Source organism: Bos mutus, chromosome 17 (genome assembly GCF_027580195.1).
Source record: "Bos mutus isolate GX-2022 chromosome 17, NWIPB_WYAK_1.1, whole genome shotgun sequence".
NCBI lineage: Eukaryota > Metazoa > Chordata > Mammalia > Artiodactyla > Bovidae > Bos > Bos mutus.
The window spans coordinates 22,054,815-22,074,878 of NC_091633.1; the positions used below are offsets into that span (position 1 = coordinate 22,054,815).

The following is a 20,064-nucleotide window of genomic DNA, read 5'->3' on the forward strand; positions in this document are numbered from 1 at the left end:
ACCCTCAAGGTGATGAATGACTATTCATTTTTGAGTACCAACACCCCTCTACTTTTTAAAAGTTCACTTTATGCCACTTCACTTTTATGAAAGACCTACATTAGTATCATTTTTCAGTAATCTGAGAGAAATCTAAAGAGGATTTTCCCTTTTACAAAAAAAGACGAAAAGAGTGATGATAGTGTTCAGTGTTGGTTTTGCAGGGAGGAAGGGTGGAGGGTGGCACACAGCCAGGTTCCTTCCCCGGAAACTACGCTCAGCAGCCAGGTTCCTTCCCCGGAAACTACGCTCAGCAGCCAGGTTCCTTCCCCGGAAATTACGCTCAGCAGCCAGGTTCCTTCCCCGGAAACTACGCTCAGCAGCCAGGTTCCTTCCCCGGAAACTACACTCAACATTTCAGCGTCAAGTAGGTCTCTGGTCTGTAATTCTGGGGCTGGAATCAGAAAACCATATTTCTCTTAGCCAGTTGTCTCCTGTTAGTCTTTGCTAATGCTGGCAGGGGAAGAGGTGTGGGGAGGCAGATGCTAGAGAAGACTTCAAGACTGGAGCTGGGAGAAGAGACCTACTCCTTCCTGTCCACTTCCTGTCTACTTCATGTCTGCTTCCTGTTTCTCCTCTGCTTCTAGTCTGCGTTTTTTTTTTTAAATGAAGGTTACTTATTTATTTTTGTTTTAGTTTTGGTTGTGTTGGGTCTTTTTGATGCAGTGCACAGGTTCTTCATTGCTGGGCATGGGCTTTCTCTAGTTCAGTGAGTGAGGGCTACTCTAGTGGCACCGTGCCTGCTTCTCTATGTGGTGGTTCCTACTGTTGTGGGGCATGGGCTCTAGAGTGCAGGTCCAATGGTTGTGGCCCACAGGCGTAGTTGCCCTGCGGCATGTGGGACCTTAGTTCCCCAACCAGGGCTTGAGCCTGTGTACCCTGCATTAGCAGGTAGGTTCTTAACCACTGGACCACCAGGCAAGTCCCTCTGGTCTGTTTTTTATCAGTGTCTTGCGCTTATGAATGACTCATGTTGGCCATTCAGGGCTCCCCAGCTTGAGATTTGAGAAGAATCTTGGGACGAAGGCAAGCATCCCTCCCTCCTGCCTGATGACCTGGTGTCCTCATACCTTTCTGTCTATATGGTCTCTCCTTCTCTTTCAGCCGTGTGAATTTTATCTGGTTGAGAGAGACAAACTCAAGTTTCCCCATCTTACTTTTATATGGGTAACTTTTGAATTGGATAGTTAAATTTTGCTACCTTTTCTGAGTTATGTGGACTGTGGCTTATGTTTCAGATGCAGAGGTGGGAAAGCATGTGGTCTCTGGAGTACAACTAGGGGATACAGTTGGGGGTGGCAGCAGACTGAGTGGGGATGTATAATAAATTCCACCATGGCTGGGTGTTAATGACTAAATAAGCACATGCGATTCTCCTCCTTAATCTGAGAGCATTTGGTCTGACTTGCTGCATTGGCTCTTCCTCCTGAGGCTTTAGGTCATGTGACATGGTTTACAGGTAGCAAGGCTCTGCCATATTTTTTGCTGCTGCTGCTAAGTCGCTTCAGTCGTGTCCGACACTGTGCAACCCCATAGATGGCAGCCCACCAGGCTCCCCCATCCCTGGGATTCTCCAGGCAAGAACACTGGAGTGGGTTGCTATTTCCTTCTCCAATGCATGAAAGTGAAGAGTGAAAGTGAAGTCGCTCAGTCGTGTCCGACTCTTAGCGACCCCATGGACCGCAGCCTACCAGGCTCCTCCGTCCATGGGATTTTCCAGGCAAGAGTACTGGAGTGGGGTGCCATTGCCTTATTGCTACCATACCTTAAAGGTATGGATCACTGGGTGCTTTGCCAGCAGCTGCATTGTGATGCTGTGGGCCAACTGTATCTATATTCCTGCTCTACCTGGGAATCCAGGCTGATACCTGGGGTGGGAGACAATCACCTGTGACTGCAGAGTGATGAAAACCTCACTAAGTCTGCAAAGATTTTGTTCATTAACTTGGCCCTGTGAGCCTTGAGCTCCAGCTCCTTCGCTGACCTTCCCATGGCTAACTCCTTGGCTTCATTGTAGAACTACCAGACCAGTTGGCCCTGGGGCAGTACAGAGAAGTGGAAAGTCTCTGAAATTGGACAGAACTGGTTTGAACCTTAACTTCGACCATGTTCAAACTGCTTAATTTCTCTGTGCCTCAGTTCCACCATTTTCCAAAAAGGACAAAGACTATTCATCTCACAACCATTGTGATAATCAATGGATGTAGCAGTTGTATATGCCCAGGTTAGCACATCGCCAGTGTTCTGTAAATGCTATTTCTCCTTTAAGTGATATTTTTTTCCCTCCATATGAAAATTGCAGCTCTTGACTTGGCAAACCTAGCAACCAGCTTAGTGACCACAGGGATGTGATATTTGAGAGGAAATGAATGGAGTGATAATGTGATGGGCCAATGATTTGTTAATATTAATGGTATCTATTAACAACCCTGTGAGGAAGCCAAAGAAAGGCTCAGAAGAACACAGAGAGATTTAGTCTCTTAAGCATTAAGCCAAGGCACTCTTAATTGATGGACATGCTCTCAGCACATATTTGTTTAGTTTCTTCTGCTAGATCCTGGATATGCAGCCATAAATTGGGTGGCAAAGTCTCTGTTCTCATGAGCTTGAATTTTAATAGAGAGACTTGATAGAAAATAAGTCAACAAGTAAAAACACAAAGGCTAATTTCAGATGGTGAGAGTGGCCTTGAAGAAATTTAACAGGATGGAGTGAATAGTGACTGAATATATTTGTCAGACTCAGGCTTCTGAGAAAACAGAAGCCACACTAGTTATTTCCACAGAGGGAATTTAATCAAGGGAATCAGTTAGTCATGTGATGAAAGATCTGTGAAATGAAGTCGGGCGTGGTAAATACCTTCTGGGAATGGTAAAGTAATCCAGAAATTAATTATAGCAGGAAGCTGTTACCAATTGGACTGAAGGGACAAAGTGGAGAAATTGGATTATCAGAACCCAGAAGCTGGAACCATCTAGTAAGTATTAGAACTACTGCCTAAGAGAGCTATATTCATGGTGGGAGCTCTGATGGGGCTGGACAGTCTCTGCCTGTAAATGCTGGGAGATAAGGGGGAAAAATACCTCCCATGCTCCATCTTCTACCAGAGCATCACATTGGCTGATCGCATCCAGAAGCCAGGGAGCAAAGGAGCTTGGGAAATGTAGTTCCCTATGATGCAGAGAAGAGCAGAGATAGGGCTGGAGTGCCTGCTCAGAGAAACCTTTCCTGAGCTGAGAAATCCTAGTGGGAAGGAGCCTGCTGTACTCATAGGTGGGTGATGGACTTCCCCAGCAGGTGCAGAAGTTCACGGAGAAAGACACACAAACATCATGGAGATAGAACGGAAAGCATGAGTATAAAAGATCTCCTATTTCTTTCCTCTGCCTCAGAAACAATATCCACTGCACTGTTCTGAACTGACATGAATGCTCCCAAAGGCTTCCTTGTAGCTCCTGGTCTCCATGACCATGGGGGCGGGGTACCCAGATGGTGCCAGTAAATTACCACCTATTCGTCAGGACTACCCTTTGACAGATCAGTGAGCAGTTTCACTTGCTGATGGTTTTCAAAGATGTGGCCCATCTGGTCCACTGCAAAGAGAACCTTTTATTTCTGGCTGTCCATGTTTTTTTTGTGGGAATTAGAAGAGACTCAGCTACAGAAATGCCATAGGCCTTGACCCTCAGGTGGGTTATCAGGAACCACAGGACTGTTAATAAGCTTCCATGCAGGACTGGTGATGGTAGCGAAAAGGTTTGTGAGTCTGTGGGCTGCATTATCTTATGGCTATAGGTCCCTCCAGTCCTGACCAAGACACATGCCCAGGAGTATTTTTTTTGTGTGCCAAGCACAGCGGTGATGTCCAGCCATGCACTTTGGGTCACAGAGTCCCTACTGGGATTCCTAATATTGTGGGAGTTGCTTCATTCTGGATGTTGTTTCCACCCGAAGTTCTTTTTGGGACTTTCCCGGAGCCATCTGTGATTCAGAACATCCTTTAATCACAGAGTGTTTGTCTGGAGCACCTCGTGCTCTTGATGAACCTGGACTTGATTCTCTTTTTGGCTCTTAAGGAGGGCAGTGATGGAAAGTGCTTTGAAGTTGGGCCAAACCAAGACTTCCTCATTTTCTGCTCTCAGCACCCACCTCATTCAGTCGGGTGGTGAAAAGCCCTCTAGGAAATCAGCAGACTGAATAGGGTCTCATTTCACATCCAGACCTCCGGCCACATGGTCTGCCTGCCGATGGGAAGAAGAATGGGGCCACTATATGATGTTAGGGGACCGAAGGGATGCATGTTAGCTTCTCAGATCCTGGATGTTTTTCTAAGGACACAGTCTCATGGCTCCATAAAATGCTCCTAAATTTGCATATCATATTTTGTTGCAATCTAGTTTGAGAACAAAAATGAGAATCTGGCAGCCAGTGTTTATGGTTTTCCATAGATGCCTTCAGACAAAATTTGTATTGCATTTTGCTTGAGTTATGGTGGGACAGGATTGTAAACTCACACTGCTATTTTGGATGAAATACAAGCTTTGGCCATAATAAAGAAGAGAGAAAGCACAGTTTTAAATTTCTTATAAATTGATTTTTGAGAGACAGGAAGTATCAATATAAATGATAATGAAAAAAACTAATCCACAATGGAAACAGATCATATTAAAATTTACATTTATTTTAATTTCCTTTTCCTATCTATAAATAAGCCAGAATTTAAACCTTGCCTTAGGCTTCCCATAGATTTTATGGGAAGGTAAAATTGGAGTCTCTTTCCAAATCTGGTCAGCTGTGTGCCCACCCATATCTACTGAAGGATATTGTCAGGCTATGGAAGACAGATTTCCCTCATTGCCAGCTGATTTATGGGCAGATTCACCAAGAATTTAACTTCCTGGTTTGGAGTGGGGAAATAAACCAACCAAAAAATAATTTAAATTTCATCTGGGATGGTCTTTCTGCATTGCTTGTCATTGTCAAAATGCAAATTGCCCCTTGGTGGCGGCAACAGCTAAAACTTTCCTTTGGTAGAAGCTCATTCTTCAGAGTCATCTCTTCCTCCTCCATCTTTGATCCAAATCCCACCCAATTTATAGGATGCGTTCTGGAGGAAATCCAGGTCTGGGCAAATGCATCATATACATATTTATGCATGTCTATATGTTGTGTACATATAATATTTACTACTTAAAATATATTTTAACACAGATTTGGGATCATGTAAAACAAAATTTGATGACTGCTTTTTCACTGAAGATGTAACCATTTTCTCACGACACTGCATATTTGTTGAGACCGTGGTTTTGGTGATCTCTTAACATTTCATGTAGAGTCAGACTTTCATCATTTATATGATCACCACCCTCATGATGAGTTGTTAGGTTGTTTCCTGTGTGTTGCGGCTATAAATCATACTTGGGATGACGCTTGCACATGAATCTCCTTCTTGATCTCTTATTTCCTTCACATGAATTCCTAGGTAGAGAATTACTGGGATGGTCATTTTAAAGGGTCTGAATGTTCACTTATTTTTTGGGGCCATTCCACGAAGTCTGTGGGATCTTAGTCCCCCAACTAGGGATTAAACTTGCGCACCTTGCATTGGAAGCATGGAGTCTTAGCCACTGGACCAGCAGCGAAGTCTTATTCACTTTTATAATTGCTTTGTGTAGGTTAGCCATGCTTTTCTCCAAAATCTGACCACTCCTTGGGGCAGAAACCGCATCTGTCTTGCTCCTGTGACTTCCATATAAGGGCTGGGAACATAGTAAGTGAGTAATAAATATATTTAGATAGGTAATTGGAGAAATGAATAAAAAAATAACTCTTCTCCTCTAGTAATTAATCTGACCCAAGACTGGCCATATTGATGACACTTGAGAACTTACTTTCTTCTTTCTTTGTTCTTCTTTTATCCCCCCACAACTTTACTGAGATATCATTGAACTATACAAAGTATATTTAAGGTGTACAATTTGATGTTTTGATATATGTAAACATTGTGAAGTGATCACCATAATCAAACTAATTAACATATCTATTACCTCTACCTGATTATCATTCTCAGTGTGTTTTTGTGTGTATGGAAAAGATTTAATCTAAGATCCATTCTCATAGCAAATTACAATGTACAATACAGGATTGTTAACTATATCACATTGCTAATGCACATTAGCTCTCTAGAAGGCATTCATCCTGTTTAACTGAAACTTTGTACCCTTTAACCCCCATCCTGCCTCATTGCTCTCTCTCCCCAGCCTCTGGCAACCACCATCCTACTCTCCGCTTCTACAAATCAGACTATTTTAGATTCTGCATGTAAGTGAGATGGTGCAGAGAACTTGCCTTCTGAACACCTTCTTGGTGAAAGGATGCGTCAGCTCTGAAATGATTGTGTCTGCTTCACAATCTCCTAATTACAATTTTGTCATTCTCTTGGAAAGGAGAGCTCACCAAGGACAGCCCTGAAAAGGCCCCAAATTATTTCAGTCAATAGAAAGCTGTATTTTGTAGAATTTGGAACGGCTGCAGAAAAAAATGTTACCAGGAGTTGGAGTCAATGGAGTATTTATTTGCTTTTTATCCTCTGATGATGCTGCATTTTAAACACTGCTGCTTGCTTTATTTCTTCTTGCTCTGGTTGGAAGTTGGGCTCCAGGGGCAGAGGTTTGTTTCAGGGCAAGGAAGAATCCCTGTCTGTTTGTGGCTTGATTTGCTGACCCTGGTTCCTGGTGGGCTGTCTTCACTTTGAAAAATCTTCTTGGGTCTTTGCTTTCTGTGTTTCACCATTTGAAAGAAACACACACACATATACATATATGCATGCACATGTATACATGTTTATGTATATTTATATGTATTTTAATTAACAAAGTAACACATGGTTATTGTGATAAATTTTAAGAAAAGAGAAACATTAGTGATAAAATTAAAAAATCCTTTTCAGATTCTATAGATACCATACATAAATATATGTACATTTACATATGTACCTAAAAATTACCAAATAGAATCCTAAAAAGTTATCCAAATAGGATTATATGAGTTACGATTATAGCTGTTTATGTTTAATGACATATTGTGACTGTTTTTCAAATATACTGATATAGTTGTGCTCATTTTTCTTTTTTTAAATTTAACTTTATTATTATTATTTTTTTTTACCACATGTGGGACCAGAGATCAAAACTGTGCCCCCTGCATTGGAAGCATGGAATCTAAAACTGCTGGGCCACCAGGGAAGTCCCACTGGGTTTCATTTTTCTTACAGCTGCCTGTTATCCCACTGTAAAAGTGTATAGTTTATCCAATGTCCTCTTAATAAACCTTTGGAATGGTTTAAACGGATAAATAATAATAATGGTAGCTGGTCAAAGGTTGAGCATGTTTGTGAGTCAGCACTGTTCTAAGCTCTTCATATTTATTAACTCATTAATCCTTATTATAGTTTATATTTATATTCTACTTTATTTGAAGACATTTGAGGCACAGAGAGGTTAAGTAATTTGCCCCAAATTGCACAGTGAAGAAGTGACAGAGTTGGGATTTAGATCCAGCCTGCTTACCCCAGCTCATATGTTCTTTTTTATTTTTTAAGTAGTTTTTAAAAAAATATATTTTTATTTATTTATTTGGCTGTGCTGGGTCTTCGTTGCTGCACACCAGATCTTCAGTCTTCATCGTAGCACGTCGAATCTTTAGTTGCTGCATGTGAACTCTTAGTTGCAGCGCATGGGATCTGGTTCCCTGATCAGGGATCGAACCTGGGCCCCTGCATTGGGAACACGAAATAACCACTGGACCACCAAGGAAGTCCCTCATATATTAACACATTCTTTAGTTTGTCTGCAATTCAAAAGGATGCTGTAGGGGACATCCTTGTAGATAAATAGATCTTCACGCAGTCTCATTCGTGTTTCAGAAGGAGAGATTTCTAGAAGCAGGAATGCTGAGCCATAGCTTCACCCTCATTTTGAAAAGAATTAGGAGATGTCTCAATGTACCTGCACACATCCCATCTAGGAGTGACAGGAAGAAGTGTAAATATCAAATAAAAGCATCAACACCTCATATACAGCAGTCCGATGCCTGGTCGTGTGGTGGGTTGGGTAGGCAGCCTACTCTCTGTGGGGTGATTACAACAGAGTCGACCATGATCCTCTGAGTTTGGAGATTTGCAAGAACAAGAGAGTGTGATGTTTTCCCTCTGGTGGTGTAATTCAGCCACAGGGCGATTGGGTCAGTCGTACCTGGGGCCTCCTTCCCACTCTGCCTTGGTTATTTTGGAAGATCCTTAGAACACACTTTATGTAATGCAAGGAATTCCACAGTTATGAGACCTAGGGGACGTGGCCAGTGGGCAGTGTGCTGGGGGTGGGTGGGTGGAGCTTGCACTGCGTTAATTAAATCCGGACTCCGTTCTCAATCTTCCTTTCCTTTCTTGTGCAGTGATGGAGAGCCGAGCCATCGTGGACAGCCTGCAGAGGTTCTCCTCGCTCCCTGCTTACCTTCCCACAAGCTTCCACATCTCTAACGCAGAAGAGTCCTTCTTTCTTAAAGAGGCCAACCAGGACATCACACGGAACTCCAGTCTGCAGACCCGGGTGGAGTCCTTCTTTATCTACCGAGCCAGGAGACCCCCAGTTGTCAATGCCAGCTATGGTCCATTTTCAGTGGAGAAGATGGTCCCCCGGGAGCTCATGCTGACTTCTACACCCTTTGGGCACGTGGGCCAGTTTCCCTTTAATTGGAAGGTGAAAGCCCACATCCTCGATAGCTCCATTTACTCCAACAGACCCAAAGTGCAGACCTTGTTTTACATCACGGGGATGGGCTGGGCTGATGATGACCCTGCGGAACAGCTACCCTGTGTCAAGATGTTTGCTTTCCCTGAGGCCAGGGAAGTGGCGGCCAGCTGTCGGCTGCAAGGGACCCCGGGGCTGTGTGTGGCCGAGCTGGAGCTGCTGCCCGAGTGGTTCAGCTCTGGGCTGGACCTCGAGCCTGAGGAGGAGATCCCGGCCCTGCTTGGTGGCACGGCCATGGAGCTCTTCTTTGCGCTCTACCCGGCTGGTCCGGCCGGTCAGTGTCCCCTGGAAGAGGATGGCAAGTGGGAGAATAACATCCACTCGGGCCAGGACAGCCCCCTGCTGGCACCCCCAGCCCGGGAGAGGATCGGGAGTGTCATGGTCTACCCAACCCAAGATGATCTGCGGTGGTCCCTGCTGAACCTGGATGAGAACGTCGTCCTCTCTGTGCCGCTGAACCTCATCCGGGAAGGGGACACAGCCACCTTTTTGGTCTCCCTGACTAGTGGCTCTGTGGCAGACCACTTCACTCTTAGGTAAGAGGCTTTGCAGGGTTGGATGGGCTGGAAATCCACTCTTGATCGTCAGTGAATTGTTATTCTATCAAGTGGTTGTTGATTGTAAGTTTCCTCCACCACAGTGAGGAAACTTACAATCATAAGACCAGTGCAAGCCAGCAGACTAGACAGCCTCAAGCAGAGTATTTGGGGATGGGCTCTGGGCATTTCTGTTTTCCAAGCTCTCCCTAACTAATTCTGTTGTGAGGCCAGGATTAAAATATCTGCTTGGAAAGCAGTGATTCAGGCTGTGAGGTCCAAGTGCGTCCCTTTCAGGCTCTCACCTGATATTCTGAACCTCTCACTGCCCCCTTTGATGTGCCAGGTAGAATCCCAGAATGAATGCCCAGAAATGGACACCTTGTAAATGAATTTCTAAATCCATAAAGGAGTTTTCTGAGGCAGTGTTTCCTACCTCTCAGTTTTTTTTTTTAATTATTTATTTGGCTGTGCTGGGTCTTAGTTGGGACATGCAAACCCTTAGCTGCAGCGTGTGGAATCTAGTTCCCTGACCAGGGATCGAACCTGGGCCTCCTGCATTGGGAGCATGGACTCTTAGTCACTGAACCACCGGGGAAGTCCCAGCCTTCCTCTTAGTTTTTAATCAGTTAGGAATCCTTTGTCAAAGCAAAGCAGCTGTCTATATATGATGAAGACTTGGTTTTAGGATTGCAGAAAGTGGGGAACTTCTCTTCGCTAAAGGTACAAATCTATCTTTAGCTTATTTTGCTCACAAAGGTCCCTGGGGAGCAGTAGAATGCATGGCTCTGCTACGCACCGGCTGTGTGCCCTGGGGCAAGTCACCCAGCCTCTCTGGGCTTCAGCTTCCTCACGGGTGAGATGGCATAATGACGGAATCTATTTCCTGGGGGTTGTTGTGAGGATTACACAAGTTAATCAAGTTCTTACAACAGTGCCTGGTGCATGGAGAGTCTTCACTGAATGTTAGGCTGTGGCTGTTTCCTCGTCCCCAGATGCTGAGCTGGTAGACCTCTAAACTGCAGTGCAGGTGGGGCTTTGTTTTGCGGGATGCAGGTGAGGAAAAATAAGAACTAATCTTGAGTCCAGTGTGGTCCTTCTGATTCTGACAGAGGCTGACGTCCCAGATCACACCTGTCTGGAGGTGTCCTTGTTCAGAACCCGACAAGAGGATCCGAATACTCTGGTAGATCCCAAATGGGTTTAGTAGCCTGCAGGAAATAGGGTTCTTATTTGAAGCCCCTTGAGTTAGTCTTGGTGGTAAAATTGATTCAGAACTGGGTGTGGACCCAGCCCTGTGCTAGTCACTTCTGTGATGGGGCTGGTCTGGTCTAAAACTTAGCTCTTGCTCTGCAGAGATTCTTTCAATGCCAGGCATTGCCAGCTGCTCACTATAGACCAAGAATGGCATAGGGGTGGCTTCTGCTGTCCTGCCACTCACTCTCCCAAGGCAGACATAATCAATCAACTGCAGCACCTAGTACTCCCTCTGCCATGGCAGACATTACTAACATACTGCCACATTGAGCCCAGGACTCCAGGCTGCTGCTGCTGCTGCTAAGTCGCTTCAGTTGTGTCCGACTCTGTGCGACCCCATAGACGGCAGCCCACCAGGCTCCCCCGTCCCTGGGATTCTCCAGGCAAGAACACTGGAGTGGGTTGCCATTTCCTTCTCCAATGCATAAAAGTGAAAAGTGAAAGTGAAGTTGCTCAGTCGTGTCCGACCCTTAGCGACCCCATGGACTGCAGCCCACCAGGGTCCTCCGTTCATGGGATTTTCCAGGCAAGAGTACTGGAGTGGGTTCCCATTGCCTTCTCCAGGCAGCCCCTACCAATCCATGTGAGGGAAGAGGGTATGACATTTCAGACTAAGTTTATTTGCCATCTCGAGTGTAGAGAGAATGTTTTTGAGTGAGAATTTCAAGGAAAGGGAGAGCAGATGCCCTGGTGGTTGGGAAAGTCCGGGAACCTGGCTAAGAAAGGCATTTCAGGCCAGCAGAATGGCGCACACAGTACTAGATAGCTTTCACTGAGAACTTAGAATGCTCCAGACCACATTCTAAGTGCTTTACATTCCTTCACTCACTGAATTTGACAACAAACAACTCGAGTAGGCACGTATCATCATCCCCATTTTTCTGAGGCACAGAGAAGTTAAGTAACTTGCCCAAGCTCACACAGCTAGGGAGTGGTGGGTGTGAACCTACTGGTGGGCAAGTTCTAGAGCCAGTGCCCTTCACCCCCACAGTCAACTGCCTTTCAAAGATAGGAGGAGGCAGCTGCCGCACCTCCTGACTGTGCGTGGCTCAGTCATGCCAGAGCTGAGGGTCAATTTAGGGAGAGAGAAGCTGCTGAGACTGGAGGAAGATCCAGAATGTAGAGGCTCCTGAAGTGGCATCTTGGTGCTAAGTAGAAACCCCTTAAGTTTTTTGTTGCACACAGAAGTTAATTTTAGAGCTGAAATGAACTCTTAATGTGCTGACTGCCCTGAAAGGTCAAATCATGAACTGTCAGCCTTCAGGAAATATTAATACTATCCAGGGGCCTTTAATTGTGGGGCCTTGAGACTGTTCCCAAAGGGGAAGCACTTAGTTTAAAGTTTGCAAACTGATGGTCATAGCAAGTCTAACCCAGAGATGTGTGCTGTTTTTTTTGTTGTTTTTTTTTTAATCTCATATGGCATTCCTTAAAATATTTAAAAGAGTTGACAACCTCTGACAATAGGGAGATCTCACATATCATTTTCTTGGAAGGTTTTGAAGATTTGGTAACTTGGCTACAGTTGGCTGTAACTAAGGAGTGGCTTCCCGCTTTAGATGGATCATGCATTGCCTGGCTACTCAGTCCCCACCATGCCCGGCCCATTGCACTCACTTATCTGGTTATTGTGAGCATTTTGAAACTCCTGATAGAGTAAGGGGAAAGAAAAAGGGGAAAAGGGGAAAGCAGTGCTTAAAAGAGGGGCTAAATTCTAACCTCTGAAGGCAGACATCACCTACTCATTCACTGTGTGTGTCAGGGAGACAGAAGTGGTCATAGAGTGCATCATAGGAAATGAAACATCAGGGACTTCCCTGGTGGTCTGGTGGCTAAGACTCCATGCTGTCAGTGCAGAGGGCCCAGGTTCCATCCCTGGTCAGGGAACTAGGTCCTGCATTCCGCAACTGAGGGTCCCTCATGCTGAAACTAAGACCTGGCACAGCCACCTAAATAAATGTTTTAAAAAAGGAAGTGAAACATTCCTCCATCATCACTGGTATTATTTAGTGAATTAGTTGCTTCATGTAAAACAATTAGAAGAGTGCCTGGCACCCTGTAGGTGTTCAGTACGTGTTAATAGATACAATTATTTACATACTATAATTGATGCTATTATGATTAATTGATGCTTTTAAATAATTATGTGTACTGTGCCAGGCTCCAGTTGTGTCTCTCATATGATCACAGGCAGCATACAAAGTATTCATGTCCATCTTATGAATGTGGAAACCGAGACTCAGAGAGATTAGGTGTTACCTGTCTGAAGCCGTGCAATGGGAAAGTGGTGGGGTTGGCGTGTGGGTCTGCATGCAGGAGTTGAAAACACTCTTTTGGATGGTTCTACTTGTCCAGATGGAGACTGAGCTTTACCTTTCAGATCTTTCTGGGTCACCATTTAGAGTTTCTTGTCTTCATGCTTTCCTAGATATGACTATTGTTTCTGTTTGTTTGCTTACAGAAGCTTTATTCACATGTAAATTATATAGTGAACTTAATTTTAAAAACCAGTATATCAATATCAATTGCATTCCTATACAGGGATAAAATTCTAATTTCTTTATTGAAGTATAGTTAATTTACAATGTTTTGTTAGTTTCAGGTGTACAGCAAAATGATTCAGTTATACATACATACCTAAATACATACACGGGGCTTCCCAGGTGGCACCAGGGGTAAAGAACCTGCCTGCCAGTTCAGGAGTCTTAAGAGTTGTGGGTTCAATCCCTGCATTGGGAAGATCCCCTGGAGAAGGGAATGGCAACCTGCTCCAGTATTCTTGCCTGGAGAATCCCATGGACAGAGGAGCCTGGCGGGCTATAGTCCATGGGGTTGCAAAGAGTCGGACAGGACTAAAGTGACTTAGCACACGTGCACGCACATACATACATATATATGTACATATTCTTTCTCAGCTTTTTCCATTATATATTATTACAGGGTATTGAATGCACATGACTTATTTCTTTAAAAAAAATAACATTTATTTATGGCTGCACTGGATCTTCCTTGCTTCAGATGGGCTTTCTCTAGTCACGGCGAATGGGGGCTACTCTTTCTTCACTGTGGTGTGCATGGCAGTGGCTTCTCTTGTTGCAGAGTGCAGGCTCTAGGCCTGGGAGCTCTGTAGCTGTGGCTTGCAGGCTCCAGAGTGTGGGCTCAGTGGTTTTTGGCACAGAGGCTTAGTTGTTCTGAAGCACATGGAATCCTCCCAGACCAGGGATTGAACCTGCATGCCCTGCATTGGTAGGTGGATTTTCTTCCACCGTACCACCAGGGAAGTCCGACTATTATTTCTTATGCTGAACTTAATGGCCAGAGAAGAGTGAAAGTGAAAGTCGCTCAGTCATGTCTGACTCTTTGTGACCCCATGGACTATGGAATTCTCCAGGCCAGAATACTGGAGTGGGTAGCCATTCCCTTCTCCAGGGGATCTTCTTAACCCAGGGATTGAACCCAGGTCTCCCGCACTGCAGGCAGATTCTTTACCAGCTGAGCCTCCAGGGAAGCCCAAGAGAAGAATGCACTAAAATTGTGGAAATAAATGAAGATTACCTAGATGAGAACACAGGTTATTTATTCAGAGCTTGCTTTGGCAAGGGAGTCAGTCACCATCACTGACGTTTGGCAGAGACCCAAGGGCAGACAAGGAAATGGGAAAGTTCTGCTCCGATTGTCAGTATGGGGAAGCTGGGGGGAGGGGGCTCCCAAGCAGTGAGCATCTTATGTGACTGGTCTGGGAAGCATATTTGGCTTTTTCTGGCTGACCTTGAATTGGAAGCAGAGGCTGTCAAAAGGGAAGCTGGCAGTCGTGGACCAACTTCAGACCTTTCTGGGCTGACTGTTGCTGAGGCTGTGGTTTGGCATTTTGGCTTGGTTGCTGCAAGGTTGTGGGTCAGACTTTTCCTATCATAGATGGTCTGGCTATTGTCTTTTTGTATATTCAGGCTCTTAAAAATAAAACACTGTTTTCAGGCTGTAGGGGATGTGTTATTTCCCCACATAACTGATTGTCTGTTTTAATCATGTCTTTTATGAATGAAATGTGACATATTTCATTCTGGCTCAGATGAAACCCCAGATCAAAGTGTGAATGTGCACAAGATTCACTGAGATAATTTCAGAATTGAAGACGTATGGACAGGGGACAGGTGTGTGCAATTTTCACGTGTTACACTGCTGTTTCTGACTGCATATTGTATTGTGGCCAGTCTGAACAAAAGTTGAATTGGTTGTTCTCTAACACAGATAGACTCTGTTAAACGCCAATATCTAAAACTAACCGTATATTGAAAAGCCTTTTATTTACTTGTTATTTCAAATTTAAAGTTGCGAGTTTTCTTTCTTTTTAAAAATATTAATTTATTTGGCCGCATTGGGTCTTAGTTGGGGCACACTGGCTCTTCGTTGCAGTGCCCGGGGGGCTCAGTGGTTGCCATACATGGGCTTAGTTGCCCCACGGCATGTGGGATCTTAGTACCTTGACCAGAAATCGAACTGGTGTCCCCTGCATTGGAAGGTGGATTCTCAACCACAAGGGAAGTCATTTTAGCAAAGTGTTAAAAAGTGGGGTTTGGAGGGTTTGGGGGCTGCTAGGCTAGATCCAGGGTAAGTCTTTCAAACCAAGAAAGGCTGACATATTATGAAAGTTTTCCCACTCCATCTGTAATGTCTCCAAAGCCGAGAATGATCCTGAGAAGCTTTATCCCTGATTTATGAAAATAGCTCTTTCTTGGCTTACACAGAGAACCTCCCAGGCTGACCTCTCATCCTGTGAGGCAGTGGAGCCCAGTGGTGAAGACTGTAGACTCCGGGCCCAGACAGCCTAGGTACCGAGTGCCAGCTGGGTGACCTTAGGCAGGTTACTTAACCTCTCTGTGTCACAATTTCCCCATTTGTAAACGGGGGCTGTTTATGCTTTAAGTGGCTGTTTACGAAGTGTCAGCTTTGCTCAGCCAGATTCTTCCCTTTCATTTGTTGCCAGCACATCCTTCTGGTTGCTCAGGCCAAGTGTCTAATTACCAGATTGACTTTTGCCATTCTCTGATACATACCCCTCCATTTGAGCTGTCAGCAAATCCTGAGTTTTCTCTAGAAGTGATGAGCTCCCAATCATTAGAGGCATTCAACAAGAGAGGCTATCTACTGGGAGGGGCACTTGTGGGCAGGTTGACAGGCTCTTCCGCAATTCTTCTGGGTCATCCACACTTACGTGTCTGGTAGGATTTTCCTATATAGTATCCAGAATTGAACTCCCTCCGTGTCAAGCCAGGATCCTCTCTTGGCCTCCTGACAGGTCTCCCAACCTCCACCTTGGCCTCTTGCTGTCTTGAGCAAAAACCGAAGTTCTGCGGGCCCACAGGCCTGACATGATCTGACCCCCTCCTGTGGCCCCCTGCCTGCTCTGATTTTTTGGACATACTTTATCATTTATATTAATGACATAATATATCATCATTTATGGCTCACCTCTTCCTGCTGAAATGTGAGGTCTCTGAGGGCGGGGACTTTTGCCTACTTTGTTCTTTGATGTGCACTAAGGACCCAGGGTACTGTCTGGCACAGACTAAGTGCTCAAGAAATATGTTTTGGGTGAATGAATGAGTGACTTTGGAAATGTTGTGAAGCATTGTTCCTGGATGAAGGGTGTGAATTGTCGAGACTGTATGAATTCATGGAATAAATAAATAGGAATTTCATAAATACTGAAGGTTGGGACACTTAGAGATCTACTTCTGGCAGTTTTGTCTTGGCTACAGTGTGAGAATGGATTAATCATTTTTTCTTTAAAAAATGTTTATATTTATTTATTTGGCTGTGCTGGGTCTTAGTTGTGGTACCTGGGATCTTTAGTTGTGGCACGTGGGACTTCCCTGGTGGTCAAGAGTGGTCAAGACTCTGAGCTTCCAATGCAGGGGGTCCAGGTTCGATCCCTGGTCAGGTAACTAGATCCCACATGCCACAACTAAAAAATCTTCATGATGCAACTAAGGATTCATCATTTCTAATCAAACTGTAGGCAGTGCCAGTGTAGTCTGAACCTTGGTAATTCACACATCCCCTTTAGGATTTTTTTTTTTTTTTTTCATGTCAGATGCTGCCACATCCTACCATTGTAAGTTAAGTCATATCCACGTGCCTTCTTTGTGCAATTTTTATTTGCTCTTTTTCTTTCAATGAAATCACTTAAAACTTATATAAACACGTTTTAAAGGATACCTTACATCAGCCACCATAAATAGAAATCAGTATTACGTGTTTACATGCAAGAGTATTATAAAGATAAATTACAATAATAACAACAGGAAAGAACACAACACTGCTAAGTGCTAAGTACCTGTGGAAGCAACCTGAGGTTGGATTTCTGCTTGAAAGGAGGTTTAGCACATGCTGCAGAGAGGTGATGGCCACGGAAACTTTCTCCCGTACATCGTCACAGATCCTGGAGGGGGTGACTGTCTCCCTCTGTGACTTCTTGCGGTTTGAGCCATGTCTGTGCGACACCAGGGCCACCTGCAGACCCAGGACCAGGCTTTGGGAAAACTGGCTGCTGAAGACTTTCTCATCCATGGGATCAAGGAGACACCAGGAAGCATCACCTCCTGGTCAGCCTCTGCTCCGCCATGGAGGTCCTTTCTCTCTCCCATGGACATCACTTCCTGTCCACACCACTTCCTCGGGGACTTCTTTTGTACCTGGTATTGCTAATATATGTTCCAGGTTGAGAATGTCAGTTACCTCAAATCTTTCTAGATTCCCTGACTGCAGAGACCATCTTCCTTCATTTCAGCACTGGGCAGAAGGGAGATCAGAAGTGTCGGAGGTAGAAAATGTAGTTGGTGACTATGGGATGGGTGAGCCTGCAGGCTGAAATCTAGCTGTCACTGATGGAGCAAATGTTTTGTGATCACCTATTAGTTTGTCCACCTTTGGTTTGCTTTTCTTTTTTCCTTTTGAAAAAAACCACACATGCTCCCACCTCTCAAGCTCATATTTTCCAAGGAGGAAGGCAGTAACCAAGCAAATAAACTAAATTATACACAATTAAAACCCAAGCTAAGGGCCACGAAGGAAACAAACAAAATGCAGTATATTCAAACTTCATTTCATTTATTTTAATTTTTTAAAAGCTTTTTGTCTTGGGAGGATTTTAGATTTATAGGAAAGTTGCAGAAAACGCAGATTATCCCTAATGCAAACATTTTTTACATAGCCACAGTGTGAATATCACAATCAGGCAATTAGCATGGCTGTAATATTGTTAACTAACCTACAGACATTATGAAAAAGTGCCTGCTGTTCCCGTAACATCCTTTTTTGGTTCCAGGATCCCACATTGCCTAGAGTTGTTATAGCTCCTTAGTCTGATGAATTCTGATCTGTGGTCTGTGTTTTATTTTTGCATTTTCTCTCTTTCATGACCTTCATGTTTTTGATGAATACTGACCAGTTATTTATTTATTTTTTTGACCAGTTATTTTTGACAATGTTCCTCAATTTGGGTTTTTCTGGTATCTTCTCATGATTAAATTGAGGATGTGTGTATTTGGTAGGAATCTCAATGAAGTGCTTGTCCTTCTCCCATTGTATGGGAGGCATGTGATGTTGACATGTCTCATTACCACTGATATTTACCTAGGTTACCTTCTTAAAGTGATATCTTTTCAGTTCCTCTACTACAAGTATGATTTTCCCTTTTGTAATTAGTAATAATAATATCTGGGAAGATAATTTGTGACTATCAACATCTTTCATGTACTTTTTGCCCATGAATTTTAGCATCTGGTGATGATTCTTGCCTCAGTTCAGTTCAGTTCAGTTCAGTCGCTCAGTCGTGTCCGACTCTTTGTGACCCCATGAACCGCAGCACACCAGGCCTCCCTGTCCATCACCAACTCCCGGAGTCTACCCAAACCCATGTCCATCGAGTCAGTGATGCCATCCAACCATCTCATCCTCTGTTGTCCCCTTCTCCTCCTGCCCTCCATCTTTCCCAGCATCATGGTCTTTTCAAATGAGTCAGCTCTCCGCAGTAATTTTTAAATAAATGAATCAGAAGTGACTATTCCAGGAGAATCTTGGCTCTTCTTGATCACTGCTTATTTGTATATTAAGAAGTGAGCCAGAAGCAATTAGTCGTTATAGAGGCCACTACACCTTTTCTGCTGAAATGAAAGAAGATGCTCTATGCACTTAGGTGGTCCAGAAGGTTTTGAGATGACTGCCATTCACGCTTCCCACTGCTGGGGGCCCAGGTTCAGTCCCTAGTTGGGGAACTAAGATCTCATTAGACGTGTGGCATGGCCAAAAAAAAAGAAAAAGAAAAAGAAAAAAAAAAAAAAAAATTAACCTCAGTGCTCACTTTCACACTTAAAACAATAGCAACCTGAGAAGATTTCCCTGGTAGTCCAGTGGTTAAGACTCCACTTTCCACTGCAGGGAATGTGGATTCAATCCCTGATCAGGGAATTAAGATCCCACATGCCTCGCAGCCAAAAAACCAAAACATAAAGCAAAAGCAATATTGTAACAAAAATTCAATAAAGACTTTAAAAAAGGTCCACGTTAAAAAAATCTTAAACCTTAAAAAAAGCCCAGTAGCAACCTGTTTGGTGAAATTACCTCATGTGGTGCCCCAAATTCAGGCTTTATTAATTTTTTTCCCAAAGGAAACTCCGATTTCTCTTGAGGAAACTCTGCACAGATACAGATGCCCTGCATCCGGCAATGTCAAAGCGCAGATTGAGCCTAGATTTCAGCAGAACTTAGAAAGAAGGTAGGCAATTATTTCCCAAATAAACCATAAGCTGCCCAGTGTTTAACTAGTTCCAAAAATCATCAGCTGAATTCAGTGAGTGTATTTCCATTGGTGCTCAGCCCCATCTCTACCTTGCTTTCCATCCCAAGTTCACTGGAGTCTGGGAGCTCCTATGGAGGCTGGTAGGGAGCAAGTATAAATGTCACAGGCTTGAGGAGTCTAGCTACAGAGGGGATTTTTTTTTTAATTGAAAGAAATATTCTTTAAATTCTATTCAGTTCAGTTCAGTTCAGTCGCTCAGTCGTGTCTGACTCTTTGCGACCCCATGAACCACAGCATGCCAGGCCTCCCTGTCCATCACCAACTCCTGGAGTTCACTCAGACTCATGTCCATCGAGTCAGTAATGCCATCCAGCCATCTCATCCTCTGTCGTCCCCTTCTCCTCCTGCCCTCAATCTTTCCCAGCATCAGGGTCTTTTCCAGTGAGTCAGCTCTTCGCATGAGGTGGCCAAAGTATTGGAGTTTCAGCTTCAACATCAGTCCTTCCAGTGAACATCCAGGACTGGTCTCCTTTAGGATGGACTGGTTGGATCTCCTTGCAGTCCAAGGGACTCTCAAGAGTCTTCTCCAACACCACAGTTCAAAAACATCAATTCTTTGGTGCTC

At 44.2% G+C, this 20,064-nt stretch overlaps 1 protein-coding gene across 1 annotated transcript in view; it reads left to right on the plus strand.

The window, feature by feature from the left end:
• TMEM132B (transmembrane protein 132B) overlaps positions 1–20,064 on the plus strand; it is a 380,713-nt gene that overhangs the window by 147,520 nt on the left and 213,129 nt on the right. Inside the window, exon 2 of the mRNA XM_070386331.1 lies at positions 8,491–9,382. Coding sequence (XP_070242432.1) covers positions 8,491–9,382 — 892 coding nt within the window. The remainder of the gene's footprint in view (positions 1–8,490; positions 9,383–20,064) is intronic.